At 38.7% G+C, this 16,119-nt stretch overlaps 1 protein-coding gene across 1 annotated transcript in view; it reads left to right on the top strand.

Moving 5' to 3' along the window:
- The window catches only part of LOC124721117 (CTTNBP2 N-terminal-like protein), a 220,521-nt gene that overhangs the window by 146,201 nt on the left and 58,201 nt on the right, over positions 1 to 16,119 (top strand). The window contains 3 exon segments of the mRNA XM_047245933.1: positions 4,330 to 4,469; positions 10,039 to 10,389; positions 15,955 to 16,045. Coding sequence (XP_047101889.1) covers positions 4,330 to 4,469; positions 10,039 to 10,389; positions 15,955 to 16,045 — 582 coding nt within the window.

Below are 16,119 nucleotides of genomic sequence, written 5' to 3' on the forward strand. Positions count from 1 at the left end.
CTGGTGAAAGGCCAGGTATAACAGAAACCTCATAGGGACAAGAAGGATAAATCAAAAATTAAACCAAATTCTACTTTTCCAGGCAATCCGCCCCCCCCCCCCCCCCCCCCCCCCCCCCCCCGTCCTCTGAGTTCAAGTCTATGAATACCAATGAAGAACTGCACATTCAGGTGGAGCACAACTTGGCAGCAAAGTAATTTGTTCTTCCGTTTTCCTTCACTGCTTTATCAGAGCCCAATCTAATGTTTCTTCAATGTAACTGTAACAGCTCCGATCACCATCAGGCCAAACTCCATCAAAAAGTGACTATTTACACTGAAGTTTGCATGATGTTTCAGCAGACATGGTTCTCAGAAACTCGATTCCCCATTATTAAAAATTACAAATACTACTGTACAAATAGTAATAATGTTGATAAGACATCAGACCTGCACACTCATTTCATCTGACACAGTTAGCAGGTGCCACCAACCACTGCATTATAAGCCATGATTGTTCATGTCTACATGTCAGTTAGGGTAATAGTATGTAATATCTGTGTACCCCCTCCCCAGACAAATCTATACCATATCATGCGAGCTGGTGGGACAACTGCCTCCACCCTTCCTCCTACTGGGGGACTCGAGTGCTGACAATCCTCTGCAGCAGCCAAACCATATCCAGCAGCGGCCAAGTAATAGAGCAGTTAATTCAGAAATCCTTAACACCGGCATTGCGTCACATTTCAACACGGACCACGGACCATGGAACATACTCACTCATGCATATTACAATCTGCAAACTGACACTTTACTCTTAACCCTGTGGTCTGTCCATGGTAACCTCTGTGGCAGTGATCACTGGCTTATCGCTCTCTCTTTCTCCACCCGTCAACCAGTGGAACATGCACCATGTTGGTGTCTTCAGAAAGCCAACTGGCAAGCTTTTGCCTCTAAAGCAATTTTTGAAACCAATCAAGAGAAGGATATTCAAGGAGTGGTACAAAATGCTATGAAAGGAAATCCAGAAATACAGAATCAATCTGAAACCCCTTGTCAATAGCACTCAACACTTCATGCGAATAAAGGGCTAGTTATGTTTCACAAGAACAATTTTTTCGAAACCCATGTTGACTGTGTGTCAATAGACCGTTTTCTTCGAGGTAATTCATAATATTCGAACACAATATATATTCCAGAATCCTGCTGCATATCGACATTGAGAGAAGAGGAGTATGTGGCACAACTTGACAAAAAGAAGGGACCGGTTGGTAGGACATGTTCTGAGGCATCAAGGGATCACAAATTTAGCATTGGAGGGCAGCGTGGAGGGTAAAAATCATAGAGGGAGACCAAGAGAAGAATACACTAAGCAGATTCGGAAGGATGTGGGTTGCAGTAAGTACTGGGAGATCAAGAAGCTTGCACAGGATAGAGTAGCATGGAGAGCTGCATCAAACCAGTCTCAGGACTGAAGACAACAACAACAACAACAACAACAACAAGTCGTAGGGTCAGTAGTATTGCCTCACGTGTTCCAACATTTCTACGGAATCCAAACTGATCTTCACCGAGGTCGGTTTCTACCAGTTTTTCCATTCGTCTGTAAAGAATTCACGTTAGTATTTTGCAGCTGTGACTTATTAAACTGATAGTTCAGTAATTTCCACATCTGTCAACACCTGCTTTGTTTGGGATTGGAATTATTATATTCTTCTTGACGTCTGAGGGAATTTCGCCTGTCTCGTACATCTTGCTCACCAGATGGTAGAGTTTTGTCAGGACTGGCTCTCCCAAGGCTGTCAGTAGTTCTAATGGAATGTTGTCTACTCCCGGGGCCTTGTTTTGACTTTAAGTGCTCTGTCAAACTCTTCACGCAGTAGCCTTTTGATATACACTTAAATATTCCCCCAAAATCTAACTGCTATCAATTTCAGGTTTCAAATTGCTGATATGCCTTTTTGTACCAGACATTTGCAACCCTTTGATGGAAGGACTCAAGGAATTCATTAAAATTATTTGAAATAAACACTCAAATAGTTATGTTAATATTTTATTGTGATGAACAAGAACAGTAATGGAATTACGAATGTCTTAAATGTGTTGCATCTACAAGCAGAGTTGTGGTATGTGAAAAGTAATAAGTACAAAGATTATTATTATTACTATCATCACCATAAAAAGGAAGGTAGTTTACAAGTTTCAAAAAGATGTAGAAGTCTTGAGGATTTATGTAGAATAAAATTGTGGCTCACTGCTCCAGCTTTACTATGATGGTAGCATTGAGAATGACTTACTTCAAAGTTCGCTCTTTCTATATATTACTTTTTGTGTGCCATTGCTCAGGTTGTAGGCGTAGCCTCATTTTTGGAATTTATGGTTCTCATTTACCTACTTGTACAGTTCTCTGGACAACAAATGGAATGCATCTACATAGACCACTGCCAGCTTGAGAAAAAGGAAGCAAGGCTGAGAATGAGAAGGATGCATTTACAGACAAGGACAGAGATACATATTACCCTGCAATACAAAATATTCTCCACCCTTGGTGGATGACACCAACAGCACCTTGGCAATTTCATGCAACAGCCTGATCCATCACAATACTGCCAGACCAGCCATGCAATATTACTGCCTATTGTAACAATGTTGATAGCAAGATTACCATGGCTGCACATTACTATAAAATAAGGCCCATGTAAATCAACCTTTTGGTTATCTGGTCTGTACACAGCACATGTTGCAACAGTAGAAGCACAGGGTGACACAGTTAAAAGTAGCCCACCTCCCTTTTGAACTCAAATGCAGTAATTTTTTGATCTCTGAAATAGAGTAAAGAACGACAACAGTGGGCAGTTTAATACAATAATCAATTGCTGGCATTCTTCTGTCAGCATTTAACTTAATTTCATCAGTGAAGTCGGACGTTTCTCTTTGCAGTCTGCAAAATGACATTCTCAATAGAAGAAAGAGTTGAAACTGTGGAAACATCTGAGAACAGGTTCAATTAAGGGAACTTGCCAAAAATTTTGCATCAAGTATCCAGATTGAGGACTACCAGCAGAGAGAGCTGTGTCTGTATAAAAATTGGTGCATCTACAGATCTGTGCAAAACGTAAAATGACAAATAATTCCTTCAGTTCACACACCAGAAGATGTTGCAGACATTCACTGAAGAATTATTCAAAGCCCAAAGAAGTATACACATAAACTGGCCCAACAGGTGCATGTAAGTAGGAGGACTAGGAAGTTGCCAGTGGATATTGAAAATTCTTAATTTGAAGCCATATTTTGCGACGGTTGTGTAGCGATCGTGAGAGGATAACAGTCAAATTACTGTATGTAGCTTTTGAATGACATCAGCGATGTTTTGTTAGACTCATTCCATGACATCATGAGTGATAAAGCATGGTTTCATCTTTCCAGTCATGTGAATTCACAGAATGTGAGGTACTGGGCAACAGAGAATCATAACATTGTGTTGTGTCAGCAACCACTCCATGATGAAAAAAATCAGCATTTGATGTAATGTAACAGGAATGGGCATAATTGGACCGATATTTTTTTTACACTACCCTCAAGATGGTTGCATAAATGAAAATTTTTGATACATGTTGTGCTCAGCTCACACAGAATATGAAAGATAATACTACTTCTTCCAGCAAGATGGGGCAACAAGCCACATAAGTAAGATATCCCTGGTATGAGTCCATGATGGCTTCACTGAGAAACGAACTGTCGGCAAACATTTGTGGCCACGAAGTTTACCAGATCTAACAACATGTGATATTTTCCTGTGTGGACACTTGGAGAGCAAGGTCTGTGAAACAAATTCACACACAATACGTAAATTGAAAGACAACATCAGCCATAAAATTTCTTCCATCGATATCTGAACATTACAACAGGTATATCTGAATATGCCTAAGCATGCACAGCTGTGTATTGATGTTGCAGTGGGTCACTATATTTTTCATTGTAAATAAATGGTAAGTTCACGTCAATGCTTTGTTTCTGTAATTTCACTGCATTTTCTTTAAACTTACATAGACTACTTCTATCTGTGCCACCCTATGGTGTTACATACAGCATTTCCTGCAGTCTTCCATACACAATTCATTTCTCAATAACAGCTTAAGCATTTTATGTTGAAATATTGTCTGAAACTTTGAAGGTGTGAAATAGAACAGACAATTCCAGTATTTATGTCTTTCCACAATTTCTGATGTAAAAAAGCACTAACATTGTGCAGAGACTAGTAGGAGCATTCCTATTTTTCCCCCTTCTCCAGTCAGTCAAATTTTGTTTACCTGTACTATCAGCTAATAAGTAAACTTTTCAACTGTTGCAGCAACCGGCATTGCCCGCTCTGTTTCACCAGGACAAGGTTTAAGGACAGCCCCTTTTTCTGCAACTACAACATCTGATGCAAGATCTGCACCACCATCAGGAAACTGGATGGCCACGACTGCTGAACAACTTGTGACACAGGCAAGTTTTATTTATGTTTCATATGTTTTATCTACATTACATTACATTACATTAAGTATTACCAATTTTCTAAAAATGGTATATTACTTTCAGTACACACTCTAAGCATGGCAGATTTAAATAATAATGATTGGCTTCTCTGAAAATTACTCAGAGATCCGTTCCTGAAGGACAATATAATAATTATATGTGCTACAGGACAAGATCATTTTAATGATAGTTGAGGTGACAGGTAGTTAATCATTGTAGGAGTATATGATAACAAATTCAGACCAAATGAAGCACACGACACAGTAAAGCATGCTCGGTCACATCAATACACAGTTTACCCCTTCTGACAACAACGCAGGCATGCATGATCATCGGGTGCGAAATAGCATCCTGTGGTAGATTTTCCCAAGGATCTTGTGTCTTCAGTTGCAATTCAGTAGTGATTCTTGCAACCCTGGAGAATGAGAGTAGGTTCTTGCTTCATGGTATGTTCAATCGGCGAAAGGTCTGGTGATTTTGCAAGCCCAGACAGTTGTTGTACGCCATGAAGAACTCATTGTGTTGCAGCAGCCTTAAGCGGACATGTGTTGTGCTGCTGGAAAAGCACACCATCTTCTTTCCACAGAAATGACAGTAGCATGGGGATAATGCCTGTGCAATGTAGAAGCCTTAAATGTGATCACGAATTGTAACAGATGGTCTCAAACACCATGAAGCCTGGGATGGGACCTGTGTGTCTTGGGTGAATGTGCTTTGTAATAGGCTGCTCAACAGGTCTACGCCACATACATATATTTCCATCACTCCCATACAAACAAAACCTACTCTCATCACTGAAGACAACAGAGTGACATTCCACTTTCCAGTCAATTCTTTCATGACACTATATCTGCTATACTTGATGTTGTTGTGGTATCAACCTCGCCAGAAGCGCACGTGATCTTAATCCCTCTGCTAACAGGCAGTTCCCAGTTGCCTCTGATGACATAGAAGGTGCAACATGTGCCCAGATTTTGTCCCGGGGTAATGATTGGACAGCCACTGCCACTCACACAATGTGTCATCTTGACTTGTGTATGTAGTACATAGACATCGAGAACCTGGTCAACAGGTGTGGGAATGTTCCACAGGCCACTGTTGAAAGCATCATCACACAACCGATACAATGTGGCCAGCATGTGCAGCAATCCATCAGTAAAAGGGTCCCTGTTCAAATGACTGAAACTGTTCAGTAGGCATACGTACTCCCCTGTGAGACACGGTTGTACCCTAGGATGAATGTTGTAAACACTGTCTGCCTCTAAACTCTCAACACAGTTACTGCCAGCAGAGTCAAAACAGAAGATGCACAGACAGGCCTGCCGAGTGCCATCTGATCGCCGGTGGCCGTGACAAATGTCACACTACAACCTCTCAGTACGTACATATCATACTCTGGTGCCACTGAACACAGCCCTTGTGTGTTGCATTTTTTTCTCTCTGTGTATAAAAAAGCTGCAAGCTGAAATGGCTATTGAATTGAAGTAGTTTTGGGGAATCATTTGAATCAGGGATTACCATCAGCTGCATACAACACTAAAATGAGGTGTAAATTTGCTGTGCTTGCTTTGTTTGCTGTTGCCATTTGTCTTTTAAAAAGGCTGGAGAGTGTGCTAGTTATTTGCCTGTTCACATCTATGTCCTACAGGAAGAATGAATAGGTTGACAAAAGTTCATTGGGTAAGTAAATTGCTTGTCCATATTTTCAATGTGTCGTTGCTGTATTGTCATGTGGTACAGCCTTTTGTGTCTAATTGCTGGTTTGGCATTTCCCATATATGTTGTACTTATTTCCTGCAATTAGTCATTGGAGGTCATACTATCAGTTGGTCTAATATTTTGCAAGATACATCCAAAGCTTTGAAGAAGTATTCATAATTTTCATAGTAAAAGTTTTGTATTGGTGGAGAGGATCAAGATAATACACTGAAGCAACCATTGAAATCAAGCCCATTGTGCTCAGTAGTATGTTACGCCATAGCTGGTTGGTATTCATGGCCCCATAGAATGTTGTGCAGAAATTGTAGCAGAGCTGGTATGTGATTTGGCTGCTCCCACAGGTAGCTCTGCCTCTGATAGATTAGGACAAGCCTGTGACAAGGCTTTAGTAGGATGTGCAGGTTGGGTGAATTGGGCAAGTCTTGAGCCTGGGACTTACACTGGGATATGACCCATGTGGTAAAGGACCGAGAGAGGTTGTGCCATAGAATGTGGTCCCGAGGCCAAGACACCGGGTCGTCATACCTCCATAGCCTCAATACCTTTTCTCTCATTTGCTTCTTCTGGTGCTTCTGAGCCCAATATGCCTCCCTCCTGGACGTTGACCTCAATCTTTCTGAGGGCTCCATCCATAATTCTGTCCATATGAAGATGACTAGCCATCAACAGTACATGCCTTTAGACAGCTGTCATCACTACCACACCAAAAAATCACTGCTGTATATTCTGGCCACCTGAGGTTGGCACATCTGCAGTGACAAGAAATCCCTTGCTCAGTATGCTGAAGGTCTCACAGAGGCATCTACAGACAGGCACTGTACCTAAAACATGCTCTGCAGACCCTTACACACACACACACACACACACACACACACCTCCTCCCCAACACCCACCAACCCCGAGAATCAGTTGCGAAGATGCACCAGTATCACCCTGGACTGGGACAACTTGACCATATCCTTTGCCAGGGTTTTGACTCCTGTCCTCGTGCTCAAAAATAGGAATATCCTACTTATAGACCTTCCCAACCGTCCTACGATGGTATTCTCCCATTCACCCAGTGTATGCAACACAGTGGTCCATTCCTATGCCACAGTTGCTCCCAGCTCCTTGCCACACAGGTCATATTCCAGTAGTGGAGCACACTGCTGAGAGCAGCATGCTCAATTTAAATGGTTGCTTCAGAATCTGTGCCATCTCTATCCTTGCCACAACACCATCTTCCCTGAACTAAGTAGATAAGAGTTGTCTTCGCCACACACCCTTCATTCCATTAATCCTCCTGGCCTCAATCTCCACTAACCCCTTACCTCACACCCATCTCCACCCTGCCCCAGGACCCTAACTTCACCTACACCTGCACCCACACCTTATCCCATTCTATCAGCTCTTCCCAATCTGTTCCTCACAGATGCCGGTGACCATGAGTCACTTTCCTATGCTATATACACCTGTTGCATCTCCTTCGTGCTTTATTGTCCTGTACACCTGTTGCCTTTATTGGAGCTATCAGGCACCCTTTCACAGTCCTCCCTCCCATTTCCCACTTACTCTCTCCCGTCTCCCACTCCACTACCTCCCATTTCCCAGTTACTTTCTGCCCTCTCCCACTGCATCTGAAATAACACATCATCCCAGCCAACCTGCAGAGCTGCAGTACCAACAGTTTGTTTTCAGCTGGCATAATGTATCGATCACACACGTACCTGTGTGTGTGTGTGTGTGTGTGTGTGTGTGTGTGTGTGTGTGTGTGTCCATATTCTAAATCGAGAAAAGATTCATCCAAGAACTGGTAGGTTTTCAGCCTTTTTTATGTGCCTGTTACTGACCCAACACCTCTACTATTGGTTACTCCTTACCTTTTCTCCTAAATTATATATATTCTGCCAGCACTTTCCATTGCCAGATAAAAAGTGATTTCTTTGGTTGCAGTTTACGTTAAAAAGACTTGAGGATTTGGCGAAGAAAACAAAGTTGAGTCTCTTATGTGAGAAAAATCTGTTTTAAAAATTGTCATTGTTTTTCTAAATTGCCAAAAAAGCAACTAGAGGACACCAAGTGATGCCACACTACAACATAATCTGACAGCTATTCCATGGTAACACCAAAGTGTATAACCAACAGAGAGCATTGTAGTAGGTTCAACAGTTTGATTAATGAACAACCCAATTTGTTTCTGATATCTGGCAGTGCACTCTCATCTGCATTTTTCTGTTTATGTATTCCTTTGGTAGGTAATGCTCACTGGACCTGCAATACCTGTAATCAATACTGTATAATGCTGTAGTGTGGGTCATATATTGAATGCTTATTTAGATACTAGTGGAATTTTTTCCAGTTAAACAGTGAACTTTTATAAAATTTTCTCCACACAGTAACGAAATGTACAGATGGAATTGTAAACAGTCTTTAGGGACATTTCCATAAAAATGAGTGTGACCACTAACAATTATTATTCTTTATGTTTTATGCCTAGTGTTCATAGTGGTATATGTTGCAGTCAAGTTAGTTCACACATCAGATGATGGTCACAAACTGTCAGCTTAGGTTAATTTTTCACAAAGATGGGGCTCGGTTGTGGTAATTAGGCTGCTGCTGATAGTAATTGGATGCATTTCAACAGTATTCTTTTTAAGTTGTTGCATTGAGAAACAGTTAGTCTAGAAAATTCCCAAATACATCTCCATGTAGTAGGTACTTTGTTATGAAGTTCTTAACAATCGAAGATCATACATAGTCTTCATATAGCAACCTCGAAGACTATGCTTCAGGTCTGATAGCGTGCAGCCTGTTCTTTTCAGTGTGGGAAATTACCACCAGCCTTGCAACCCAAGGCGGTCTAATGGGAGTTACGATCTATAAAAATGTAACAAGGTAAATTTCCCAAATTGGAGATATTCCAACCAAAAGATGAAACAGTTTAAAAACAAGGAAACTTTGAACCTTCAGTACTGATCAGTGGACATCATGAAGGTACAAGAATATTTAATAATTACAGAAGACCTGAAAAATCATCATAATAATACTTTCAGCATTTGGGTTTGTTCTATTACCTACTTTTTATGATTCTGATTTAATTTAATCACCATTAGATAATTTATTTTTAAGCTGGTGTAGCAAATAACTTTTGACCATTCAGTTTTTTTATCACTGACACTTACAGCCCACAGCTGTCCAATTTTTCATTTACAACACTAAATCTCAAAAATGGGATGAATGAAAAATTGTTGTGATGCCAACCAACTGACGTTCTCAGGATGGCTGCATGTTTAAGACCAATTTCAGGGTCATTTGGCAGTGTCTGTCATAAGTCGACTCAATCTTTCTCTCTCCGTCAGTCGAGGATTAGAGATATAAAAATATATTCTGTAATGAAAAGGCCCTTCTTATCGACAGAAAAGAAGAGGAATTGGATTGTTGTCATTGCAGACTATTAACAGAGCAATGAAAAACGGATCCAGCTTTCAAAATGAAAGTTCGCTTCTTACAACAGAAAAAATAAAACTTCTTAGCTACCCCTGCCCTCCTCCCCCTGCTGCCACTGGGGAGTCCTCAGTCATCCTTCTTCTCATACAAACTAAAGATGGCATTTTATAGACAACTCACAGCTTTCTGCATGCTGCAGTTACTGGGCATATTTCCTGTGTCTGTATGTGGTTAGTGATGACAATATTCTGTAACCAGTGTTGTTTGTTTGGTAGTAAGACTCCTGCCATATCAGAAGACGTTACACAAAATTTCTACTGAGTGTACATCCATTTTGTAGCATGATATCTTTATTCTTATTGTAATTACACAGTTCCTTTATTCCCTATTTCAGGATAAACGTGCACAGGTAGTGCAAGTAACACCACGTGTCAGTCTGACGACATCACCAAGCTCCAAGGTGTTTGCATCTCAGGGTAACAAAGTAATGTTTCATGTGACATCTAGTACTGCTGTTCAGCCGGAGACTCAAACTCCTCCCAAAAAAGTAGCTGCCCCCAGCAGGGGTGTTCCCCCTCCTGTACCTCCAAATAAACCTATAGTGCCACCAAAGAAAGAAGCTGTTGTAAGACGATCTGAGCCCTCATCCAACACTTCTGAAGCTGTGGACGGAAAGAAGAAATATGCAGTTGCCAAAGAAAAAGTGCAGGAAGGTGAAGTGCATGAGAATAGGAGAGAACCACAGGTGGGTTCTCAAGAGGAAACAGGCAGTGCACGTCTGCATGAAAATCTTTCTGGTCAAAGCTTAGAAATTTTAGGGCAGGAGTTAGCAGATTTTCAAAAAATTCTTTGTTCCATGGGAGCAGGTAAAAAAGCTTAAATTTCCTACAGTCATTTATCATGTTTGCACTGGATACCAAATACTGGTGAAATATGGCAGGTTGGTGAATTGCTGCTTTCTTCAGTCCACTTTAATTTTCCTCCTACCTCCTTTCCTCAAAATTTTGTTTGAGCTACTGATGTGACATGAACTTTTTTGTTACTTTTTTCCACAAAAAGAAATTAGGTTACCTGTCTCCCTCTTACCTTGAGAAATTATGTTTAGACAAAACACACACAAGTAAATATCCTCTTTTCTTAATGTCTTGTGTTGATAGTTTTTGTTTTGTGCTTATAATGCAATGTAAACTGTTTAATGGCTGTTAATGTGATGTAATATCTTGTCCTATACATTTATTTAACTCATAATAGCCAATTTAGACTGGTATTGTTACACGGATGACAGAATTGTCATTCATTTAGCATTGGAAAATTGTTCATATTGCCACATCGTAAAACGTTTTTCTGTGGTATAACTGCGTTTATAGGATACAGTGTTTCAATGGAGTGCATGTTCTTAGTTTATTTATCATTAACTGTTTTAATATTTGTGGTGATAATATATTGCATTTAGTTACGTGTGTGCTCATCATTGTTTTAAGCTCAGTATAGAAAGAGAAGACTGGGAAGATTGGAATTAAGTGCTTGATGGGTTGTGTAGTCTTTATACTTAAAACAGTCGCTTAAACTCACAGTCCTGCAATGCTCCTTCTGTTAAGATGTGTGATATGTGCTTGTTTTAATTTTTATTCAGTAGTTGCCAGTCATGGCTTCCAGGTGTGTTTATTTGGGACATGCCAAATTAGGTTTGATGGTTTAATGATTATAGACTAATTCTTAGATTTCTGTTATTAAAAGCGTGGTCTTCACTCCTAAGAGACCACATTTTTAATTACAGTGTTATTTCTGGGATGTAAAAGATACAAAATGTCTTTATGTCATATGTATTGATACTGCGTAAATTACTGTATGTAGCTAGCAAAAAAAAAAAGACGACTGTTACATGTTCTAGATTATTGAATTGGGGCTGTGCCCTGCAAGATTTATTCCAAAGCATATAAAGAATATGCCAAATGCATGGTAATGCAAAGAGTTTACCATGTGCAAGTTACTGAAGTCTTATTTCCTAGTGGAGATCAGACTCATTTTAAAATCTGTGAAACAACTTAATTGAAGCTAATTTTTATCCAGTGTTGAGTGCCTTGTGGAATTCAGAAACAGAAATTTTCCAGATGCTGAAGTGGTATTTTTGGCGTAGTTAAATTGATACAGGTCTTGGAATTTGACCTGTTTACTTACGGTAGCAGAAATACATATGAAAACCTTCTAGTAACTACTTGATACAAGTAATTGAAAGTACTGAGTAGCTTTCAAAAAGTATGGTTACCAGTATCACTTATTCATGTAGGTAGATAAATAATAAGTGACAGTGGAACCTGTTTTCTTAAATTTTCACTTCATTATTTTTTTGATGTGGCTCTCTTCAAAACATTCATATTATTTTAAGACAAAGGTGGCTGTTAGAGAATTAAAGGGACTTTGAATATGTATCAGCCTTGAAGGGAATCAAGTATTCTCTTTTGAAGTTTAGTGATTCTCCTTATTCTGTTGTATAATTGTCATTTTTATAATGTTCAGGGCCATTAGACGACTTACTAAGGAGACTCTATGGACTGGCTTTCTTCAATTTTCTTCGTAATTAAAGGATCTGAATATCAATATCTGGACATCAATTTCCTAAAACAGTACAAATGCACTTCTAAAAAACACTTGAGAAAATTAACTTTGAGACTATTAAGGGCATAGCACTGTTAAGTAAAAATAATATCGATCTGTATCAGTCAGTCAGTCACCTTGAACTGTGTGTGTGTGTGTGTGTGTGTGTTGTGTGCTAACTTTGTAATTGCGAGGTTGTTGATTAGTTTCTCACTAGTTGCATCTTTTTACTTCTATTTGAATTCTGTGTTTATTATAAAATTGAAATGTTAATTAATAAACATTGAATAATAATAATTTTCTAATAAAAACACACATTCTTTTGTTAATTTCTAGTCACATGAAAATGCGAGTATTCATAATCAATTAAAATTTGGTACAAAAATGAGAAAGTTGAAATAGAGAATAAGATATTTGGCCTGGCTAAATGCATATCATGAGCCATTCTCCTCCAGCATGTGCTTTCCCCTCCAACTCGTCTCGGGCATTGCTGTCACGGTCCTGAAACAGCTATTCCGGCCAATTACAGGGATGACTGTAATTCATTATGAATGGTGAGCCTATTCCCAATATGCGAATTCAAATTATATAAGTGATTTGTGTGTTAGAAATGATAATACTGATAAAAAGTGAATCCTGAAGTTTATTTTCAAATTCCAAAGTATTCGATTATACCTCTTAATTAAGAGACTTGAAAAGTTCTTTTATAAGCGCAAAAACAAAAGAAAATAAAAAGAGCCAAACAGTTTCCTGCACTCAAAACTGAATTTCAAATGAAGAAATATAATATTCAGCATCAGCATTTACCAAAAGTTGCTTAAATTTTCTATGAGATGGTGATGGACTTTGTCAGTGTATTATATACTTGATTTTTATTGCTAACGGCATTCTAACACTGTTCCCACGTAATGCTTCTTAATGAATAATACAATGAAAAGTTAAACGATTTATTCTCTTTTTTTCATAAATGGGCAACAAAACCGTTTTTGCCACTGACTGAAGCTTGTGTACCAGTGGTACAAATTGCATAGCATTTTTGGGAACCACCAGTTTTGTTGCATGATGTTATCACCATTAAAAATATCCAAAACTGGTGTTTGAAGACATACAGATGTGAGTTAGTAATTCCTACCCACCACTTTTTACACATTACAGTAATACAATAAAATTAGTAGTTGACTGAGGTCCATTCAATCAGTACCCTTCATTGGCAGTTTGCAATGAGATTGTCTAGTTCCTTTTAGCTATGACCGATATCAGGACATTGTCTTTCACAGTGTTAGGTTGCAAAGCAGCAAGTTTTATGTTAACTCTGTAGAGTTATAGCTATTGCTTGCTGTATGATCAGTGTTAAAAGCCAAAATAAGTAAATAAGAAGGCAGCTGTTTTTAAATGTTCATCATCATCATATCCAGATATTTTTGCAATATCTGTTGCACATTCTATCGCAGGTGTGCCATTACAGAAGCATTTCCGATCTTTTGCCAATTTTAAACATACCACATACAGTCCAGTTGAACACTTTTCTGTAAGACTTGATGGTTCGGGCAACTGTTTTCTTTTTTAATTTATCCAGTAAAGGGAATCATTCGTCAGGACAGTAACGTGCGTGAATTGCTTCATTGAGTGAAAAGAAATGTTGAGCAAGATTACCTTTGCTTTCACGTAAATGTTTTGGGGTTTTAATTGGAATTGTGCACAAAAAATACTCAATACACCACTCCTCATTGAAAGCATGGTTTTCAGTGTTTTATTTTTTTTTCCAAACATTCTCAAGAACCATAACAAAAAATAGCCACAATATTAACCAGATTAATAGCCACAGTAACAACCAAAATGACCAGAGCCATAGTGCAATATTAAAGAGAGCAAATCTTAACAAATTGCTAAGAGCAACCGATGTCTGTCAGGTAGAGAGTGAAGGTGCGATAAGCTATGCTTTGAGGCCAGTTGAAGAGATGTTGCCCTCTGCACTGCTGATAAACAAGAGGATTGTATGCTGCAGCATGGCCCTAGCAGCACATACAAGTAAAGTTGGAGGGAGAGCACTTGTTGGAGTACAGTGACTTGCAAGCTATGCTTTGTCAGCCCAAATATATATTATAATTATGGTTCAATATTTGTTAACTAACTTTCCAGTTTGATAAATATATAATTCAAGTAAAAGAAAAAGTTTTTGCAAGTGAGCATCAGACCATTGTACTCAAGATTACTGGGGTGGAGTGCTATGGATGCAGTTACAGTTGTCTGTATTCCAGCAATGTTAAAAATAGTTTATACTTAACAGTGCTTGTATCTTCAGAGGTTTTTTTTTTAGAAGAGTACCATACTGCTTTAGGAAACTGGTGTCCAGGCACTGATCCTCAAATCCTGTAAGTGCGAAGGAAATCGAAAGCAGCTAATCTGCAAGGTCCCCTTGTTCGATTTGCAACCGCATTGACCTCATGCACTTCATGTTACAGGCTCGAAAATAATAGTTCAAATTTCAGGATATACTTTTGTGTTATTGATCACTATAACCATATCAGATATGATATTTTGAAGTGGCAACATCTTTATTATATACTTATCAGTAATGAGCCGTGTTTTGAGTAACGTCGGTCAGGAAAGCAACAGTCGAACATACGTTAAAAGTACACCGTGTAATGCACAGACTTTTCCGTTAGTTATGCAGTGTTGGAAAGTAATCTGAATTTATTTCATGCCCCGATTAATTTCATATTCTAGCTGTAATATTGCATTATAGTTTACAAGGCATATTTCAAGTATTAGTACTTTATTTCTTGTAAGGGAATGGCTTCTGTTAATTTTTAGTTACTTGGAAAATACTGTCTGTGATTACATATACTGATAGATGTACTGTAGGATATCTAGTACACATGTTGCTCATTCAGTCCTTTCAGTGGGATTTTGGTGGGGCTGTAACTAGATATCTTTATCTCCAGGCTCAGAAGTACTTGATTTCATTAACAAATTTTCAGGATGTTTTTAACATATAATTACTGAACATTCACAAACAAGTTTGGAAGTTTTTTGACACTTACATTAATAAATTTGTAAGATTAGTGAACAGCAGTAAAGAGTAATGTTTGTGAAACATCATTTTGGCCTAGAAACTAATGGTTGTTGTTACATAAACTGTTTAAAAGGAAAAGGAATGATTGTTGGAAGCTACCTGTTGAAGGTGGTGGTGGTGGTGGTGGTGGTGGTGGTGGTGGTGCAACACTGCATGAAGACGTAGTGTACACATAACAACTCGTATTTATTTTGTGTAATTTTATTTGCTGTGACTCACATACTATTTCTGGAGCTCTTGCAGTATACACTAATAAATGACACAACATTCTTGGCAATTCCGCGTATGTAATTATGAGGCATCGCATGATCAGTATGTGCTTATATAGGCAGAATATGTTTCTTATATATAGCTTGTTGCTAATAGGGCAGCACAAAGGGGCTATAAAGTGATGTTTCTTTTTGGAAAAATTAGTGTAATAAATTGCGAAGTGAGAAACGTGTAAAAGACAGTCTATATAGGTCTTTATTCATATTTTCAAGTCCAGGGAAGTTTCCATAATTGCTTATCTAATAGCAACTGTTACTTATCGAAGTTCTTCCTAGCTGGTAGTTCTGCCCTTTTTTCTTGTTCTTACAGTAATGTGAGCATAGTGTTGGTCATTTATGAAATTCACTTTCTTTGTTTGTTTCATTGCAGTTGAGCTTCAATTATTTCAGTTTTTTCTCTTTTGGCAGTCGTGATGCTGACTGGGACGTGTGGAAGTGGAGGATATTGAGCATTTTTAAATGTGTGTATTAAAAAGTTGAATTTCTTTTCCATTTGTGGCTTGATATTACTGACTGAGAAGCTTAGGTACTTTTA

This window comes from Schistocerca piceifrons, chromosome X (assembly GCF_021461385.2).
Source record: "Schistocerca piceifrons isolate TAMUIC-IGC-003096 chromosome X, iqSchPice1.1, whole genome shotgun sequence".
NCBI lineage: Eukaryota > Metazoa > Arthropoda > Insecta > Orthoptera > Acrididae > Schistocerca > Schistocerca piceifrons.